This window comes from Quercus robur, chromosome 8 (assembly GCF_932294415.1).
Source record: "Quercus robur chromosome 8, dhQueRobu3.1, whole genome shotgun sequence".
NCBI classification, from domain to species: Eukaryota; Viridiplantae; Streptophyta; class Magnoliopsida; order Fagales; family Fagaceae; genus Quercus; species Quercus robur.
In genome coordinates this window covers 21,282,510-21,301,254 of record NC_065541.1, presented here as the reverse complement: position 1 = coordinate 21,301,254, position 18,745 = coordinate 21,282,510, and the positions used below count along the sequence as shown (strand labels likewise).

The following is an 18,745-nucleotide window of genomic DNA, read 5'->3' as shown; positions in this document are numbered from 1 at the left end:
ACCAACAAAAAATTTATAAAACACAACAGAATGACGCAACATTTTTATAATACCTTTATAATTTTGTTATATTTTATTTTAACTTGTAAATAATTGACAGTTCAGCAGTTTTGAAAATATTGCGACAACATCAAGATGTCTTAACATTTTTCACACAAAAAAATGTTATGTCCATGACATTTTCACAACAAATCATAAGTAGTAGGTTACTACAAGTTGTTATTGGTGAGCAAAAAAATAGTTTCATTGGTAAGTTTAAATTAAAACCAATAACAATTTACCATATTTATTGATTTGTTATGAAAGTGTTGTGAAAATTATTGTGGACAAATAAAAAATAATATAGCAAATATACCACAACTTTATGCATTCACTAAAAAAAAAAAAAAAAACAAAAACAAAAGGCCTGAAAGTTAAACAAACTATAACTACTGTAGTGAAATTACTGTAATTTTTCCCATTTACTCTTTTTATATAATATATATATATATATATATATATATATATAGAAATATACATTACACTTACAATGTAAATTTATATTGTAAACACATAAAAATTGGTAAATGTTGTACACATTTGCAAAATTTGTACAATTATTTATTTATTTTTTTTGCAAATGTATATAATATTTGCTACTTTTTGTGTGCATACAATGTAAGCTTACATTACAAGTAAAAAGTAAACATATAAAGATCCTTTAAAAAAAAAAAAAAAAAAAAAAAAAAAAAAGAAGAAGCTCAAACCAAGTTGGTGAACCTGAAGGAAAAAGGCAAGTCACTAATTGTGAAAACATTTATTTTCAATTGTGGTTAGTCACAATCATATTTTATTATTTTATTTTGACTAATAAGAAATTGGCACCTCAATAATTGTGAAAATATTATGAAATTTGTTGTATTAGTATAATAATATATATAAAAGAAAAAAAAAAGTACAAACGGAAGACTAAAATTTTTTTTTTTTTTTTTTTTATAAAAATGTAGCTACAGTGCCGCTTGGTATCGTAACTACTGTTCAAAAATTAAAAAAAAAAAAAAAAAAAAGACAAAGTGGCTAACCAAAATGAAACTGTAGACGAATAGTGAAAACCGCTGTATGAATAGTGCAAAAAAATTGGAGAAAAAAGAGCACAAATCAATGACTGAGAAAAAAAAAAGCGATGAACAGTACAAATTGAACAAACCAAACATATTAAAATATATATGCGTGTACTTATAAATATTTAAAAGGAAAAGAAAAAGTACAAATGGAAGACTGAAGAAAAAACAATGCTATAGCTACTGTAGCTACAGTGCCATTTGAATAAACCAAAAATACTTTAATTTTTACACATTCACCTAACAAGTGTCATAACATTTTCACAAAACATTGGTCACAGTTTCATATTTTATTATTTTACTTTGACTTATAAGAAACTGACACCTTAATAATTGTGAAAATATTGTGAAATTTATTGTGTCAATATAACAATATATACAAAAGAAAAAAAAGTACAAACGGAAGACAAAAAAAAAAAAAAAAAAAAAACTGTAACTACTATAGCTACAGTGCCGCCTAGGACTATAGCTACTGTTCGAAACTAAAAAAAAAAAAAAAAGCCTCACCAAATTTCCACAGTAGATGAACAATGGAATACATTAAATTAACAATGCGCAAGCACTGTAGTGGCATAGTTAAAAAAAAAGTACAAATGGAAGACTGAAGAAAAAAAAAACGCTGTAGCTACTGTAGTTATAGTGTCACTTGAATAAACCAAAAGTACTTTAATTTTTACACATTCACCTAACAAGTATCACAACATTTTTAAAAAACATTTATTTTCAGTTGTGGTTGGTCACAGTTTCATATTTTATTATTTTATTTTGACTTATAAGAAATTAACACCTCAATAATTGTGAAAATATTGTGAAATTTGTTGTGTCAATATAACAATATATATATAAAAGAAAAAAAAGTACAAACAAAAGAAAAAAATAAATAAAAAGGTGCTTACCAAATTTCCACTGTAGATGAACAATGGGATACATTGAATGAACAGTGCACAAGCACTATAACGGCATAGTTTAAAAAAAAGTACAAACCGAAGACCAAAAAAAATGTGCCTCACCAAATTTTCACTGTAGATGAACAATGCGCAAGTACTATAGTGGCATAGTTTAAAAAAAAAGTACAAATGGATGACTGAAGAAAAAAACACTATAGCTATAGTGCCACTTGAACAACCCAAAAGTACTTTAATTTTTACACATTCACCTAACAAGTGTCACAACATTTTCACAAAACATTTATTTTCAGCTGTGGTTGGTCACAGTTTCATATTTTATTATTTTATTTTGATTTATAAAAAATTGACACCTCAATAATTATGAAAATATTGTGAAATTTGTTGTGTCAATATTGTAAAAGAAAAAAAAAGTACAAACAAAAGAAAGAAATAAATAAAAAGGTGCCTTACCAAATTTCCACTGTAGATGAACAATGAGATACGTTGAATAAACAGTGCACAAGCACTGTAGCGGCATAGTTTATAAAAAAAGTACAAACAGAAGACAAAAAAAAAAAAAAAAAATGGAGCCTCACCAAATTTCCACTGTAGATGAACAATGGGTATGTTGAATGAACAATGCGCAAGTACTGTAGCGGCATAGTTTAAAAAAAAGTACAAATGGAAGACTGAAGAAAAAAAAAACACTATAGCTATAGTGCCACTTGAACAAACCAAAAGTACTTTAATTTTTACACATTCACTTAACAAGTGTCACAACATTTTCATAAAACATTTATTTTCAGCTGTGGTTGGTCACAGTTTCATGTTTTATTATTTTATTTCGATTTATAAGAAATTGACACCTCAATAATGGTGGAAATATTGTGAAATTTGTTGTGTCAGTATAACAATGTATATAAAAGAAAAAAAGCACAAACGGAAGACAATATATATATATATATATATGTGTGTGTGTGTGTAACTACTGTAACTACTGTTTGAAACTTTAAAAAAAATTTTTTTTTTTTTTTAAATGTCTCACTAAATTTCCACTGTAGATAAATAGTGAGATACGTTGAATGAACAGTGCACAGCACTGTAGCGGTTTATATAGTTAATTAATAGAAATAGATAGTCGCATTTATTCTTACACGTGCGAGTGCATATCTAAGACTACATTGGATGTATATTCAGGTCTGTTTGGATTGAACTTATTGTCGTTAAAATTGAAAACTAAAAACTGAAAATATTATAGCGACATAATTTTTAAACGTGTGAATAGTACCATGAGACCCATTTTTAATATTTTTAAATACGTGAACAGTGCATGCACAATACGTGAATAATGCATGCACTGTTCCTAAACAGTGAATTTTGTTTCTAAAAATCAATAACTATGGCTTAAAAAAAAAAAAAAAAAAAAAAAAAAAAAAAAAAAAAAAAAAAAAAAAAAAAAAAAAAAAGAGAGGAAAAACCCGCTTTTGTAAAGGGAGACGCCCAATCCAAACCCCACCTCAAGGTGGAAAATTCTACACTTCATTATTGTATTGGCTTCTAATTAGATCCTTATTCGCTGCATTAAAAATATCCTCCTTCCAGTGCTTATATATACCAGTGCTCGTGAGACAAGAATTTCATAAATAACAAATCCCATACCATTCAAAACTTAAAGTTGTTGTTGAACTAGGAAAAATATGTCCATGCAAGTCTCAGGGGCCACACCCCAAAATGGCAAACCAGATGTTATTCGCCGAACAGCAAATTTTCATCCAAGCATTTGGGGAGACCGTTTCATCAATTACACTTCCGAGGACAAGGTAATATAAATGATTATTTGTCTCACTAGTTTGTAAAAATTATGTAATTAAATTTGTAAAGATAATTTTTTTTTTCTCATTTGTGCTTCCAAGGACAAGGTTAATATTATCATTTTCCTCAGTGTGTTCATGTCCAACACATATCAAATACACTAGAGACACTTTTACTTGTGTGTTCTCATTTTGTAGAAAGATTTTTTTTTTATTTTTTATTATTATTAAACTAGTTGTTAACCCATGTTATGCATGGGAACCTACCTATTTGTGAGGTTGACTAAAATAATTTTATAAAATCTTAAATTAATTAAGAAATTACACCATTGCATGATTTGCTCTTGTATGACTTCAATTTGTGTTACAATTTAATGAAGAAGTCACTGCTTGAATGCGTGGGGTGTTTTTGTCTTTTAGCAATCAACATTTTTCAAGTTTTGTGTGGGTCTAGGTGGAAAATGCATGGGCCCCACATAAAAATTTTCTTTCCCCACTCCCAACCAAACAACACACAAATCCATTTTCTCTTCAAACTTTTCCATCCACCGTATTTCACCCTTAAACAAACATACCCTCAGTGTCAAGGTCCGTGTCCATGATCCATAGAATATGATTATTAACTTACATAATTTGTTGGTGCAGGAGATCCATGCTCGTAAAGTACGTGAAGTCGAAGAGCTGAAAGAAAAGGTAAGAAAGGAGCTCTTAGCCTCTGCTTGTCATCTTTCACAGCAGCTGGGCTTAATTGATGCACTCCAACGCCTAGGCGTGGCTTACCACTTTGAAAGAGAAATTGAAGAAGCTCTACAACATATATTTGCTACCTATAATGACAGTAATAATGTTGAAGATGATGATATCTACAATGTTGCCCTTTGTTTTCGACTACTACGTCAACAAGGATTTAATGTTTCATGTGGTGAGCCCTAAGTCGGATTTTTTTTTTTTTGGCAGATATTCCTAACATTAGCAAAGAGATGCTTTATACATGTAATAGCGTCCTCATACACTATAATGCATGTTTTGATTCTTTAGTGTCGTACTTTCGGTTTTTAAACAGATGCTTTTAACAAGTTCAAAGACAAAGATGGTCAATTCAAGGAAAGCCTAGCCAGTAACGTTAATGACATGCTGGCCTTTTATGAAGCTACACATTTGGGGGTGCATGGAGAAGGAATCCTTGATGAGGCCCTTGAGTTCACCACCACTCACCTCAAATCCACAGTATCTGCACTATGCAATCCGTTGGCAGAACAAGTAACTCGTGCCCTAAAGCAGCCCTTGCACAAGGGCATACCACGACTAGAGGCTCGGCGATACATTTCTATCTATGAACAGGATGCTTCACATAACAAAGATTTTCTCATGCTTGCAAAATTAGATTTTGACATGGTGCAGTCATTGCACAAAGAGGAACTTAGCTATATTACTAGGTACTTAGTTCTAAAATTATACACCCAAAATGACATAAGTACATATATTTTTTTGGTTATTTACAGCAAATCAATATTAATTTACCTATTTGAATTCTAGGTGGTGGAAAGATTTAGATTTTGCGAAGAAGCTACCTTTTGCAAGAGACAGAGTTGTTGAGGGTTACTTTTGGATAGTGGCCGTTTACTTTGAGCCCAAATACTCACTTGCTAGAAAAATACTGACCAAAGTTTTTGCCATGACATCCATCATAGATGATATATATGATGTATATGGAACACTTGAAGAACTTGAGCCCTTCACTGAAGCAATTGAGAGGTTTATCAATAGAATTAACTAGTATATGTTTAGTCCATGATATATATAACGTCAATCTAACTTCAATTGGAACTTGATACATGATATTTTTAGGTGGGATATTAGCAGCATAGACCAACTTCCAGATTACATGAAAATTTGCTATCGTGCACTCCTTGATGTTTTTGAAGCAATTGAGGAAGGGCTATCCAAGCAAGGAAGATCATACCGTGTTAGCTACGCAAAAGACGCTGTACGAGTCAACCAACTCAACTTTTCATTCCCTCCAATTTTTTAATGCTTCCTATGTATGAATTTTTTCATGAATGTTGTTTAATGTATGTTATTTTAGATGAAACTTTTGGTCCGAGCCTACTTTGATGAAGCCAAATGGTTCCACCAAAATTACATACCAACAATGGAAGAGTATATGAATCTTGCTCTAAGAACCAGTGGTTACCCTATGCTTACAACCGTGTCTTTCCTTGGCATGGGTGACATCGTTACAAAAGAGGCATTTGATTGGAGCTTTAGAAATCCCAAGATTATTACTGCTTCATCAGTAATTTGCAGGCTGGTGGATGACATGAGATCACACAAGGTATACAACCAAAAAAATCTTACAATCCTTCCAATCTCTCTAAGGTGTGACAAATAAATGTTTCATATTGACAAATTTATGTTTACCTTTTGGAAAACTGTGTATGTAGTTTGAACAAGAGCGAGGGCATGCTGCCTCGGCAATTGAATGCTACATGAAGCAATATGGTGTTACTGAACAAGTGGTCAATGAAGAATTCAACAAGCAAGTGTCTAATGCATGGAAAGACATTAATGAGGAGTTAATGAGGCCTACTGACGTTCCCATGCCTCTCCTTATGTCTGCTCTTAATCTTGCACGAGTAATAGATGTCCTATACAAGGAGGGTGATAGCTACACCCATGTTGGAAAAGAGATGAAAGATAATGTCGCATCAGTGCTCATAGATCCAGTATCAATATGAGTGTTGAGGAATGAAATTCCTCAATTCCACTTGGAGTGTCCTACTTTATGCTCTACCAATTATAGTATGTCACAAGTCTTTTTTTTTTTTTTTTTTAGATTTAAATTGAATAAAATAACAGACATGAAATACCATTGTGGATGCAACATAAAATAGAAGTGAGAGAGAAGATTTTTATTTATTATTGAGGTGGTTTTATTATAATGTAAACCACGTTGTCCCTCTTAATAAGGAATAACATTCAATAAATTAAAAAAATTGTAACTGAATTGGCACCTCCCCATGTACAAAGTGCTTGGGGGTCTAGGGGGGGGGGGAGAAATGGTTCGAGTTACGAGGTTAGCAGCATGTTGTAATTATTTCTAAAAAAAATAAAAAATCAATAAATGAGGTAGACAAATTATGCTGTGAATGATTAAATGTTTCATTTCTCCGTACATTTTTCAAAGAAGTCTAAGATTTGAATCTCTAATTGCATCTATCGTATTAACAAAATAAAAAAAAAATTAAAAAAAAAAGTTTACATACACTAATCTTAATATCAAAAGAAGCTAATTTAGCGGGGTTATCATTTTTGGTCAACTAATTTATGTAATATATTTTAAGAAGTTATGTTTTCATCTTTGTGGTAATTTGATATAGAGCAAAACTTAGATATAGTATCTAAGATACTGTTCTTTAGATTCCTCTCTTAAATTTTAGATATTTATATAAATAAACAACTCACCAAATGGACGTTAAGGCTTATCCCTTTTTGTTTTGTTTTGTTTTTTTTTTTTTTTTTTTTTTGGGCTTGCGAGAAACCAGTTGGCTTCTCTAACCCGTATATCTGATTTCTCCCCCTAAATCTCATAAGGAATTTAGCTCCGTCAAAAAGTACAGCCCTTCAACAAATTTTTTTTTTGAATGTTATTTGATTCACAGCCAAACAAAGCTTAAGACCAAGAAAATCAAATAAAAATTCCCAACTTCAGAAAAATCACATAGAAGAATCCAATGAAATCGAAAGAGGTTGAGAGCACTCTCACCTTCAATGGTAAAACTGAAAGAGAAAGATCTAAGGAAAAAGAAATAGAAAGGGACAACAATTAGAGGGAAAAAATTTTAGAGAGGGGAAAGGATTTTGAAGAAGAAGCAAAGGAGAAAAAAAACCAAAGAAATATTATTTGAAAAAACCTAACTTGCAAAGCCTTCTCATATTTTGTATTTGGAGAGATCTGAACAGAAGAAGCCAAGTTTCTCGCGTGCCAGGGAAAAGAGGAGCAAAAACAGAAAGAGACAGAGTCTTTTAACGTATGTGTTAGGACATATGTGATTCACTTCTTAAGAACATATGTCACTATTTTATGTAATGACTTATCCTTTGACAAAACGCACTTTACTTGTATTTAGATAGATCTAGGATGTGCTTAATACTTCAAGAAACTGTGTTTCAATATCAAGTGTTGAAGACATGCAAGTCAGTTCAAGATTCAAGCTAAAGAAGTGTTTTTCATTAAAACTCGACAGCTAACTATCCATCGAGCTTAAAAAGCTGTTCCAGCCCCGTGGCTCAACAGCTGCTCGACAGTACCTCGACAGACAACTATCTGTCGAGTTTTATGAAAAATAGAATTTCAGTTCTGTTTTGACTCTAATCCATGATTATGTGTTTGAGCTTTCTTTTCTTCTAACCCTAGACATATAAAATGATTATTTTAAGGGCCGTCAAAGTGTATGCAAGTTGCACAAGTGTTGAGCAAAGTTTGTTCAAGCAATTTGTAACCGGAGACAAGTTTTGCCCTTTTTTATCATTCTTGTAAAGAAGATGCTGTGTATGTGCACTGTAGGGTTTTATGACCAAACATCTTCTTGATCTTCATCGTTGGGATGAACTGAAAAACTTTGCAGCCAACAACCTTCTTTAGTTAGTGATCAAAGTCGCGTACTGGGATCAGAACATTGGTTAGTCACGTATTTGGGAGCCGTGCATCGAAAAGGGAAATTGTCACTATAGAACAAGTCCAATTGGATATTGGGGTAAAGGTTCAACTGTAGGTTGGTATAAGGTACTGAGATTCCTTTACTTGTAACTGCTTGTTGTGATAATAATGGAATTTCGGGAGTGGTGACCTGAAAATCACCCCAGTGGGGTTTTTGCCGTTAGGTTTTCTCCATTCGTAAACAAATCACTGTGTCATTTATTTTCCGCTGCATATTTAATTATTTGATGATTTATTTGTGCTACCATGCGTTTGTATGTTAATTAACTTAATTAATTAACTTGGCTAAATTAATTGGTTAATTTATCACAAAGGGTCAATTCGTTTTTGGCCTATCAGTATGCTTATTGATCTAAAATTTAAGAGAGGGAACCTAAGGAATAGTATCTAAGATACTGTATCTAAGTTTTTCCCTCTAATATATCTGCCAAATGGCAATGGGTGTTGCGACGAAAATGCAATTCTACATCATGAAATAGTAAAACATTATTTGAAAATGATTATAAAATCAATTCCAAAGTATATCAGACTTCAAAATGATCAAAATGATCTAATGGGTGCAACTATTTAAATAACCAATCAAAAGATCAACCACAATATGACTTAATGTTTAATATACATTCTTGCAAATTAAAACCTAAACCATTCTATTATGATAAATTTCTTTTGATTGGACCATTATTGGATTAATTAAAATTAATTCCATTATAAAATCTCATTGGTTTAAATTTTAGGACAGCAATGTGATCAAAAGTATTGGATAAATTCTAAGAGATAATTATGATTTTTGAATTTTTATCAGCCATATTGTAAGAGAGATTATTAATTTGAATTTAATTATCCTAAATATCCTATGATTAAATCCAATTACTAAAAACCAATTGGTATTCAATCTCCGCCTATACCAAAAATCGATTGATGACTTGATATGATATTAAAAAGCTATTATCAGAAGCAAACGCCATAAGTTGAAACTGTATTTTCCAAAAAAAAAAAAAAAAAAGGATAATTACACTCCCCTCCCTTAAGGTTTGGGGAAATGACACTTCGCCCCAAACTTGAAGGAAAAATAATTTCCCCCACTGACATCCAATTGACCAAACTTTGTTCAATTAATATTAAAAATGTTAGGTCCTAACTAGCTCTTTGCTTAAGGGTAGATTTCCAAAATAAAATTATGTTATTTAATAATTAAAATTCATTATTTTAACATTTTAATTAAAGTTTATTTTAAAGTATTAAGTGTGAATTTTGCTTCTTCTTTTTTCTTTTTTTCTTTTTTCAATGGGTTATGGAGAGATTTGCCATTGAAAATGTTTTAGTGCTTGAAAAATTTTGCATTTTTATTCTAAATTGATCAGGTTTTTTTTACTCACCATGGTTAAACTTTTGTAAAGAGATTTTTATAAAAAAATTAATATTTCGTTATTAATATAAACAAATTTTTGGGGGGGGGGGGGGGGGGGGGAGAGTGTGGTAATTTCTTCAAACCTCAAGGGAGGGATGTGTTTTTTCTCTTTAAGTTTAGGGTGGAATGTCATTCTCCCAAACCTCAAAGGAGGGGAGAATGTAATTATCAAAATAATAATAATAATAATTTTCTTATAACAAAATATATCCAATTACTAAAAGGTTTAAAAAGTGACTTAAAACTTGTAACTATTCTCAAAATAATTAGAAAATCAAGTGAAAAAATCCTCAAAATTCAAAATTAGAGCCAAAAAGTCAAATTGCCAATCAACATTTTATCATCGAGGAGGAAGTGTGGATTAACAATTGCCCACAAACAAGGTTTACGGCGGCAAAAATTTTCGTCACTATATCCTTGATTTTATCGTCTAAGAGACATGGCAATAAAAGTTCTAACGATGCCAAATGTCTTGGCAATGAAAATTTCCCTCGCCAAATAGTTTGAATATTAAAAATTAGTGTTGGGCACTAGTGCTGATTTTGAAAGGAATGTTTAACCTCTGTATTGGGACATCATGTTAACCAACAGTCAAACATTCCCTCAAGTAGAGATGACAATTTTTTTCCTACCCCACCTTCCCGCTTTGTCGCATGCAAGTTTTTCCCACCCCACAAAGATAGTAGGGTAGGAATGGGGCAAAAAAAAATTCCTGTACTCTGGAGTGGGATGAGGATGAGTTTAAACTTTTTGGCCCTGCTCTGCCATGCTCTATTAGTTTTAAAGATTTAGTTTGTATTACTAAGTATTATTGATTATGATAATTGTTGTATTACTAAGTATTACGAAAATTGCTAAGCCTCACATAAGGTGTTATATGTTATTTATGTACAATAATAGCTGTAATTGAAAGTCTAATTCGATTACTTCAATGTTTGTCATTCTAGTATAACGATTGAATACTTTTGTAGTTTGAGCAAAAGAGAGGTCATGTTGCGTCGGCTGTGGGATGTTACATGGCACAACATGGTGGTACAGAAGAAGAAGCAATCAATGAGTTTCAAGAACAAGTTAAAGATGCATGGGAAGACATCAACAAAGAGTGCCTTTGCCCAACAATTGTCCCCGCACCAATTCTAACGCGAATTCTCAATCTTGCACATGTGATTGATGTCGTATACAAGGACAAAGATTGCTACACATGTAACACCCCAAATATTTTCTAAAGCAATTTTTCCAATGAGAATAATATCTAAATTGGACTTTATTTTTTAATCAGTGTGGTTAACTATTTTATGGAGGAGTTTTAAATATTTGGGCATGTGATAGTATTTAGTTAATTTTAGAATGGGCCAATTTAAATATGAGAAAAACTTTAAGGGTAAAATTGTAAATTTGATCCCAAGATATTTTGGAACAAGTGGTCCATAATGCTCCCATCAACACACCCCCTTTTCTCTTATCACCATACGTATGCCTCTTCTCTCTATTTCTCTATCTTTCTATCTCACCCACCCACCGAAGCCCACAAACATACACACTCTAGCTCCCTTTATTTCTCTCACTCCCTCACCAGTAAACCAGCCATCCACCACCACTTTTGGAGGATTTCACCAGAGAACCCCATTAGAAACCCCATACGCTCCATTCTCTCAAACTTTAAAGGTAGAACTCTTAATTGTTTGGTAGCTTTTCAAGTTTTTGTAAGATTTCTTTCTAATCTAAGCTACATGAGTGGTATACATGTGATTGAGTACATGGGTTTTTGATTTGGTGGATTTATTTGTTAAATGGTTAAGGGCTATTACAAATGATGATCCTTTGGGGTTTCTTCATTGTTAAAAACTTGGGTTCCTTGAGCAAATCGTATGAGTTGATTTTGTGGAAGTTTGGGGTTGATTTTTTGGAAGTGTGTTTCTTTGCATTCAAATGACTTTGGCAAATATGAGTGTGAGTGAAGTTTTAACTTTGAATTTCTGAAAGTGGAGTGTGAGCATGTGCCTTTGCATACCTAGTGTTTCATAAGTTGTTTATATGAGATTTTGGGTTTGATTCCTTGTTTTTAATATGCTTTAAATCTGTTGGTTTTAATGTGAGTAAATTCTCAAATAATTTGGGCTAGTCTTACAACTATAGCAATTTTCTAAAGCTGTCATGACAGATTTTAGTCAGCCGCAATGCATGATTTTTAATAAATTACAGAAAAATCATTTTGGGCTGAATGTTCTGTGGTACATTGTATACATATAGGGGGATATTCCCTTAAAGTTTTAAATTAATCAGATAACTTTTCATTGACCAAACAAGTTTTACAAACTGGCTGCCCTGCTATGTACTAAATCTGAAAGCAAGACTAAAACACTGAGAAATTGTGGAATTAATCCCAAACCTTGGTTGATCTTATCTTAGCTTAAATATATTATTTAGTACCCAAAGAGATTCATGAGTCTGCTATATTATCTTATGATGCACATTATTGCAGTAATGAATTTAAAATGTTTTGGTTGTGTTAGTACTATGAGTTTCTTGGATGCTTGTTTGGTTCCTGCATGGGAAGGGTACTTGTCTTAGGACAAGCAAGCTAGACTTTAGGGCCTTTGGTTTGATTTTAGGGTATCGTTATGATTTATGGAGATAAGTGTGATGGTACTTTGTGAAAGACCTTGTTATTGATAGATTTGATCATTGTGTTTCTACTTTCTGATATTCTTGGTGATGGACCTAGTAACAGGATTAGTTGATTTTTTAATGTTCGGTGGAGGTAAAATTGGTTGGCCTTCCAAGGTAAGTAGCTTTTAACGGGATTTTTGGAAAATAACCATGTTGCATAAACATTGTTTTTGGGTTAAACACATTTTGGAAAATTATTTATGGAACTATATCTTTCTAAAAACTATTGTGTTGTAACTTTAACAAGGTAGTCAAAGGCGAAAGGCGCCCTTAAGGTGCCAAGGCCTTGTATCGCCCGAGGCGACGAGGCGCCAAAAAGGAGCTAGCCTGAGTGAAGCGAGGCACTAGATTCTAAAAAATTAGTCTCCATCCAAATATCAACAGTCAACTAAGTCTAGATAATTATCAAATATCAACTAAGTCTGAATATAAACATAAATCACCATTTAAAAATTAGTCTCCATCCAAATATCAACTAAATCTGAATATTAAACCAAAATATTGTTCATAACTTCATATTAAAAAGAGGAAAACTCCTACCAAAACATTGAAGATTGAACTTCATTACTATCCATGACAAAACAAAGGCATTTGAAGATTGAACATTCTGCCTATTAGCCTATTTAATAGTCTGAATGTGCACTACAAGAAAAGAGTCTATTAGCGAGGATAAAAATACCCTCGCAAAAATTCAAATATCGTCGCAAAAGGCTATTAGCGAGGGCATATGGCCCTCGAAAGGCATTGTATTTGCTCTTGTTGTTAAAAGAGTTTTTATGACCATACCTTTGCAAATAAATAATTTACGAGGACAATCTACCGTCGATACTGAACAAATTCGCCTTCACTAATATATTACCAAACAATGAGAAAAGTCGACGACTTATTTTTAGCGAGAGGAAACAGTTGTCGTTAACAACTATTTGTAAGAACCTTTATACCCTTGCAATTAGTTATTTGTAAATTTCAAATTGACGACATACTTTTTAGTGACAAATAATGGCATCACTAAAATTTATTTGTGAGAGCTTTTAACCCCTAGTAACTTATCTTTAGCAAGGGGAAGCAATCGTTGCTAATAACTATTTGTGAGGACCTTTATACCCTCGCAATTAGTTATTTGCAAATTTCAAATTAACAACGAGACAAATAATGACGTCGCTAAAATTTATTTGCAAAAGATTTTAACCCCCCCACAATTAGTTAGGAATAATAGTAATGACATTAAGCTGTCACTTAAAACATTTTTGCAATAGGTTAAGGGGTGTCGTTATTCTATTAGTTGCGAGAGACATTGTCATCACTATAAAGTTATTTATGAACAAATTTTTATATCATCAATGGTAATATTTTAAATAATTTTTGAAATATTTTATTATTTATTTATTTATTTTTAATTTATTTTATATCATTTTTGTTTAACTATCATGTTACAATAATACAATAATTACTAAAAATTGATACAATAGTCCAATAATTACTAAAAATTGATCCATCAAAAGATAAAAATTCATATAAGTTCAAACTTTAAAATATAAAATATACAAAGAAATCCTAAAATTAAACCTTGTTTTAAACTTAAACAACTAGAATTATGACAAGATCTATGTTAGTCTTCCTCTAAGTCACCCTCCAAGTTGTTTTCAACCTCTATGTTATTGTTTGAGTTGTCCTCTTCATCTCTGCTAGTGCCATCCTAAAAAACTAGCTCCAGGAACAAAGTTACCACCAACTGTTGATAAGGTGTCAGAGCTTGCCAGCATAGAAGGCATAACCTTTGTTAAAGTACCTTGCTCCAATTAGCTTCCCGCATAGAACAAAAATTCACAGCATAATGAATAAAGGTTAATTTCATTGGTTTGTTGGGCTTAACTATTAGCTCAGTAAGAGTATAAATGTATTTAGAAAAATTAAAGTTTTAAAAAGATATACATAAGCCAAATAAGCTCAATAAGCCTTTTTATTTATTTTTTTATTTTTTTATACCAAGCTCAATAAGCTTTGGTAAACAGGTAACACATAGAAATCAGAGAAACAATAAAACTAAAAATTTCCAGTATGTGGGATGAGCCATGTGAACTTTACAATACATGCTCCACCATTTTTTTTTGGCCTAGGTAAAGTGGTCAAGGGAATCTGACCCTTGGACATGGCCCTCCACTAGAGAGGGAAGTGTCACTTGGTAGAAAGGTCATTGGCTCCATGCTCCGCTTTTAAGCTTTACATGTTCAACTTCGTGAATGAAAGGGAAAATCATTGACAAGATAGGAAGGGAATAGGATGTATCAAAAGTGGAGGGTAAAAATAGCTGCCTTATATTAAGCAGTCAAAATGCAATGGTATAAAAAAAGATTTGTTCCATGTATGTGGGATGAGCCAATAATTCTTGGATCTCTTTTATTCTACTTCCTTTGGGTACTTTTCTCAACTATGATTAACTCTGTTTCAAATGGACAGGCATATAAGGAATATTATAGGCATCAAATAGAAGACTTTGGATTTCTTAATCATCTAGCTGCAAAGCAAATTATGTTTAGCTAGCAAATCCTATCAACATGGCATGAATTAGAGGAAGAATCAGTGGCTGTGCTTGTTTTAGAGTTAGTGGCATAGGATTCACACTAAAAAGGCCCTAATGTTTTTAATAATAGACATGTGACAAACTTATGCAAGTTAAAAAGACAAAGTTTTCAAATCATTTATTAAAGCTGAGGATCCAATAGAAGGCCCTAATGTTTTTAATAATAGACATGTGGCATTGGATCCAATAGAACTCGCTACTTCTATTCTACTTTAAAACCTAGAGATTTTGTAGAGTTGTATACAATTATATACCTCCCCAAGATAGACAGTAGCAAACCATAATGAGAATTTGTCACACCATCAAGATCCATCAATGAAGGGTCCAAAATTCTTTGACCGTAGCAAACATGACAAACTTTTTTAATAGTTTATTTTTAAATGTTAGCCAGATTAATGTAATATTTTTTTCCAAATCAAAAAATATATATGTTCAGGTGCAAGCTTCCAGTACTTCCTGTGTGCATGGGCCACACGCCTCTTTATCTCAACAACACCTTTTATGTAAATATATAAAATAAAATAAAAATCTCATTCAGTTTTTTTGTTGTTGATAAGTTTGGGGTCTGCTATGTTTGAACTCCTTGCAGTTAGTATGTCACAACCCTGGGTGTGGTGTGTCGTGGGGATTTATGTTGCCTTATGCTCTCCATGCATTGACTTTTCTTGGGTAATGTAAGCCCTATACTCGCTATTAGCATTGTAAAAAAAATAGCCAATGACCCAATTGGTCTAATGGCACCACTCTAGGTACTTCCTAGGGGTTGAGGGGCAGGGGAGGGATTCGGGTAGTAGCTTAGGAGATTTCTAACCATTTAAAAAAATAAAAAGGACCAGGCCCCATAAACATCCATACTACATCTCATTAATTTAAGTATATCATGAACTCATGATCTCTATGATCTCAGGCTTACACAGTCAAAAGGGGACAAATACTAAAATAATTTAGCATCCATTGTACATCAATTTTGAGATCCCATCACAATCACTAAGAAGCAAGAGTTTTTTTTATAGATAAGACCAAGGGTAGATATTTAGCCTTTGTATACCAACACCAGTGTCTACCTCTCTCCAAAAGTGTAGGTATGGAGCATAGCAATGTATAATACTAAAATGAACATATCCAACTCTTGCGCACTTGGCTTTGTAAGCAAATGCACAATTATAAGAAGAACAATTCATTGCCTCCAACAATGAAAAAAACAGTTATAATAAGGCACACTATGGTGTTGTCTATGCATCAATAGACACAAAGAAGACAAAAATATTATTTTTTTGTAATGTCTTAAACATATATATGCAATAAGAAAGCAAAGTGTTGGAAATATGGATGCTACAAGAACGAAGTGTCATAAACTCAAGGGCAAGTAAATTGATGAATGCATAATAAAGTGAGAGGAAGACAAAGCCATCATGGCATTGTATACTAGTGGACACAAGACATGCTAGAGCAAATCCTAGACCAGAAAAGAAAAGAAAAAATCCATTTTTCTTTTATTTATTTTTATAAGTGACTCCTTGCAGGCTAAAGGCTAACAATGGGATGATAATAAGCTTGACTATAAGTAAAAATAGTTATTTGTAGAGATGAAGTATATCATATCCTTGAGAAGCAGACCCATTAGACAAACTGGGAGATGGTGGATGTCTTCCTGGTAATGGTATTTGTAATGTCTTCAAAGCAAACATTTGAAGATCTGTTGCCAAGCCATTCATCCTTCTAATGTCAGCTACCTAACTCATTAAAAATAAAGATCCATTAGAAGAAAGAAAGGCCAATATCTCATAATCAGCTCAAGGGCAATAATTCATGTGAGATGACATGTCCTAGGTAAACTTGATAGCCCATTCATACAATTGGACTATGAAGGTGTTTTAAATGCATAAAAGTTAGTACTTAGTACTCAATGCTCCCATTTTAGAGTGCTAATTTAGTTAAAAAAGACAACTAAAATTAAATGATGTCCATTGGTTTCAGATGACTAATTATTCATACCAAATAATTAACAGCACATATTTTTTTGAGTAGTAAGTTACATACACACTCTTGGGCCTTGAATCCATCCTATTATAAAGGGAGAAGGAAGTGTCATTTGAGCGTTTTTTGTTTTTTGGAAGCTAAACTGGCACCTTCTAGTGTTTCTAATGGAGATATCCAAGCAGAAAATCCCCTCCTCCCCAACTATGAAATTATATAATATATTTAAAAAGAGAGAGAGAGAGAGAGACTAATGAATGCATACAATAATGAACACAAAGGAGAGGGAGAGAGAGAGAGTTGGTAATGGTAAGAATGCCACTAGTTGAGACTTGATTTACGTTTGTATAGTGTGAAAAATTAGGAAATCCATATGAGCATATAAGTTAGTTTGTTGTTGCAGTCATGAAAAGCTAAAGATTGATAATGTGAGGGAAACAGAACACAAGGAATTTAACTAACTAAGATTTGGTAATTTATACATACATGGTTTACCCATGCCATGCCAGATGGAGTGAACGGCATTTGGAGTAAGCTTTTGTGGGTGTAAGTAGTAACACAAAGAAGATTAGTTAATTATGCCATTCATCATGCAATCTTAAATTAATTATGTCTTGTTCCATGCATGATACACACGAAAGACGATCTTAATCAACAAAATGTTAGTGTATTTGACTCAATTTTTCATAAAAACAAAGAATTTCATGTCATGTCTAGCATAGCCATAATCACACTAACATATAGAGTACCTAAAATTTATTTTTTTAAAAAAGTACTTGGTGACAAATAACAAGTACAAATAGTCTACAAAATAAAAATTATGCTAAAGATGACCCACTGATTCAGTGCTTGCCTTACACACACAACACCAAGTGATCAATGGTATTCGTATACCTTCAGGAGCGTTTTGGGCGGCTGAGGGAGGGGAAGAGTCCGGGGATGACCGCAGCGGCTGTGGTGGAGGTTGTTGGTATCGGCGGCAGAGGGTAGGACCGATTATTATCGGCCCGTTTCCTAGTGGAGATGAAGGACAGCGGCGGCGAGATGGGTGGGAAAAGCTGCAGCGGCGGATTGGACGGTGTAAAGCCTTAGATCTGAGGACAGCGGCGGCGGGATGGACAGCGATTTGAAGGTAGGTTGATCGGCATGGGAGAGTGAGTGAGCTCTGATTTTTTTTTCGTGACTGAGAGTGATGAGAGTGAGAGAGAGAGAGAGAGAGAGAGAGAGAGAGTTTTGTTTAAGTGTGGACACGTAGGAGACCAAAAGTTAATTTAGTGGGACCCTAAAAGAGAAATGATATGTCAATGACATTTCTACAACATTTTTACAATAAATCCTAAGTGACAAGTTGTTACTAGTTATTATTATTGAGGCAAAAAAGTAATCTTATCCAAAAATTTTGAGTGGGAACCCTTAATTTTCTTTGGCGGCAATCACAATCACATGTGATTGAGACTCTGAGGGCGTTTGGATTGCACTGAAAGTGGCTAAATGCCTTGTTGCGTTTTCCAGCTTTTTTTTTTTTTTTTTTTTTTTTTTTTTTTCAGCCGCACTATTTGACCAAGTCAACTATGAACATTGCATTTGTGCA

The 18,745-nt window shown here is 32.8% G+C and overlaps 1 protein-coding gene and 1 long non-coding RNA gene across 2 annotated transcripts; one reads left to right on the top strand and one right to left on the bottom strand.

The window, feature by feature from the left end:
- The first annotated feature begins 3,622 nt into the window (after nt 1-3,622).
- LOC126694968 (sesquiterpene synthase 2-like) lies at nt 3,623-6,642 on the top strand. The gene is made up of 7 exons (XM_050391536.1): nt 3,623-3,807; nt 4,444-4,720; nt 4,862-5,234; nt 5,335-5,553; nt 5,647-5,785; nt 5,885-6,133; nt 6,243-6,642. The coding sequence occupies exons 1-7, from the start codon at nt 3,685-3,687 to the stop codon at nt 6,534-6,536; spliced, it is 1,674 nt and encodes a 557-aa protein (XP_050247493.1). The 5' UTR covers nt 3,623-3,684; the 3' UTR covers nt 6,537-6,642.
- Nucleotides 6,643-16,430: 9,788 nt separating this feature from the next.
- LOC126694969 (uncharacterized) lies at nt 16,431-18,387 on the bottom strand. The gene is made up of 2 exons (XR_007645939.1): nt 18,049-18,387; nt 16,431-16,910 (listed from the first exon to the last, which is right to left on the bottom strand). It is a non-coding gene; the product is annotated as an uncharacterized LOC126694969 (long non-coding RNA).
- Between the last annotated feature and the right edge of the window lie 358 nt (nt 18,388-18,745).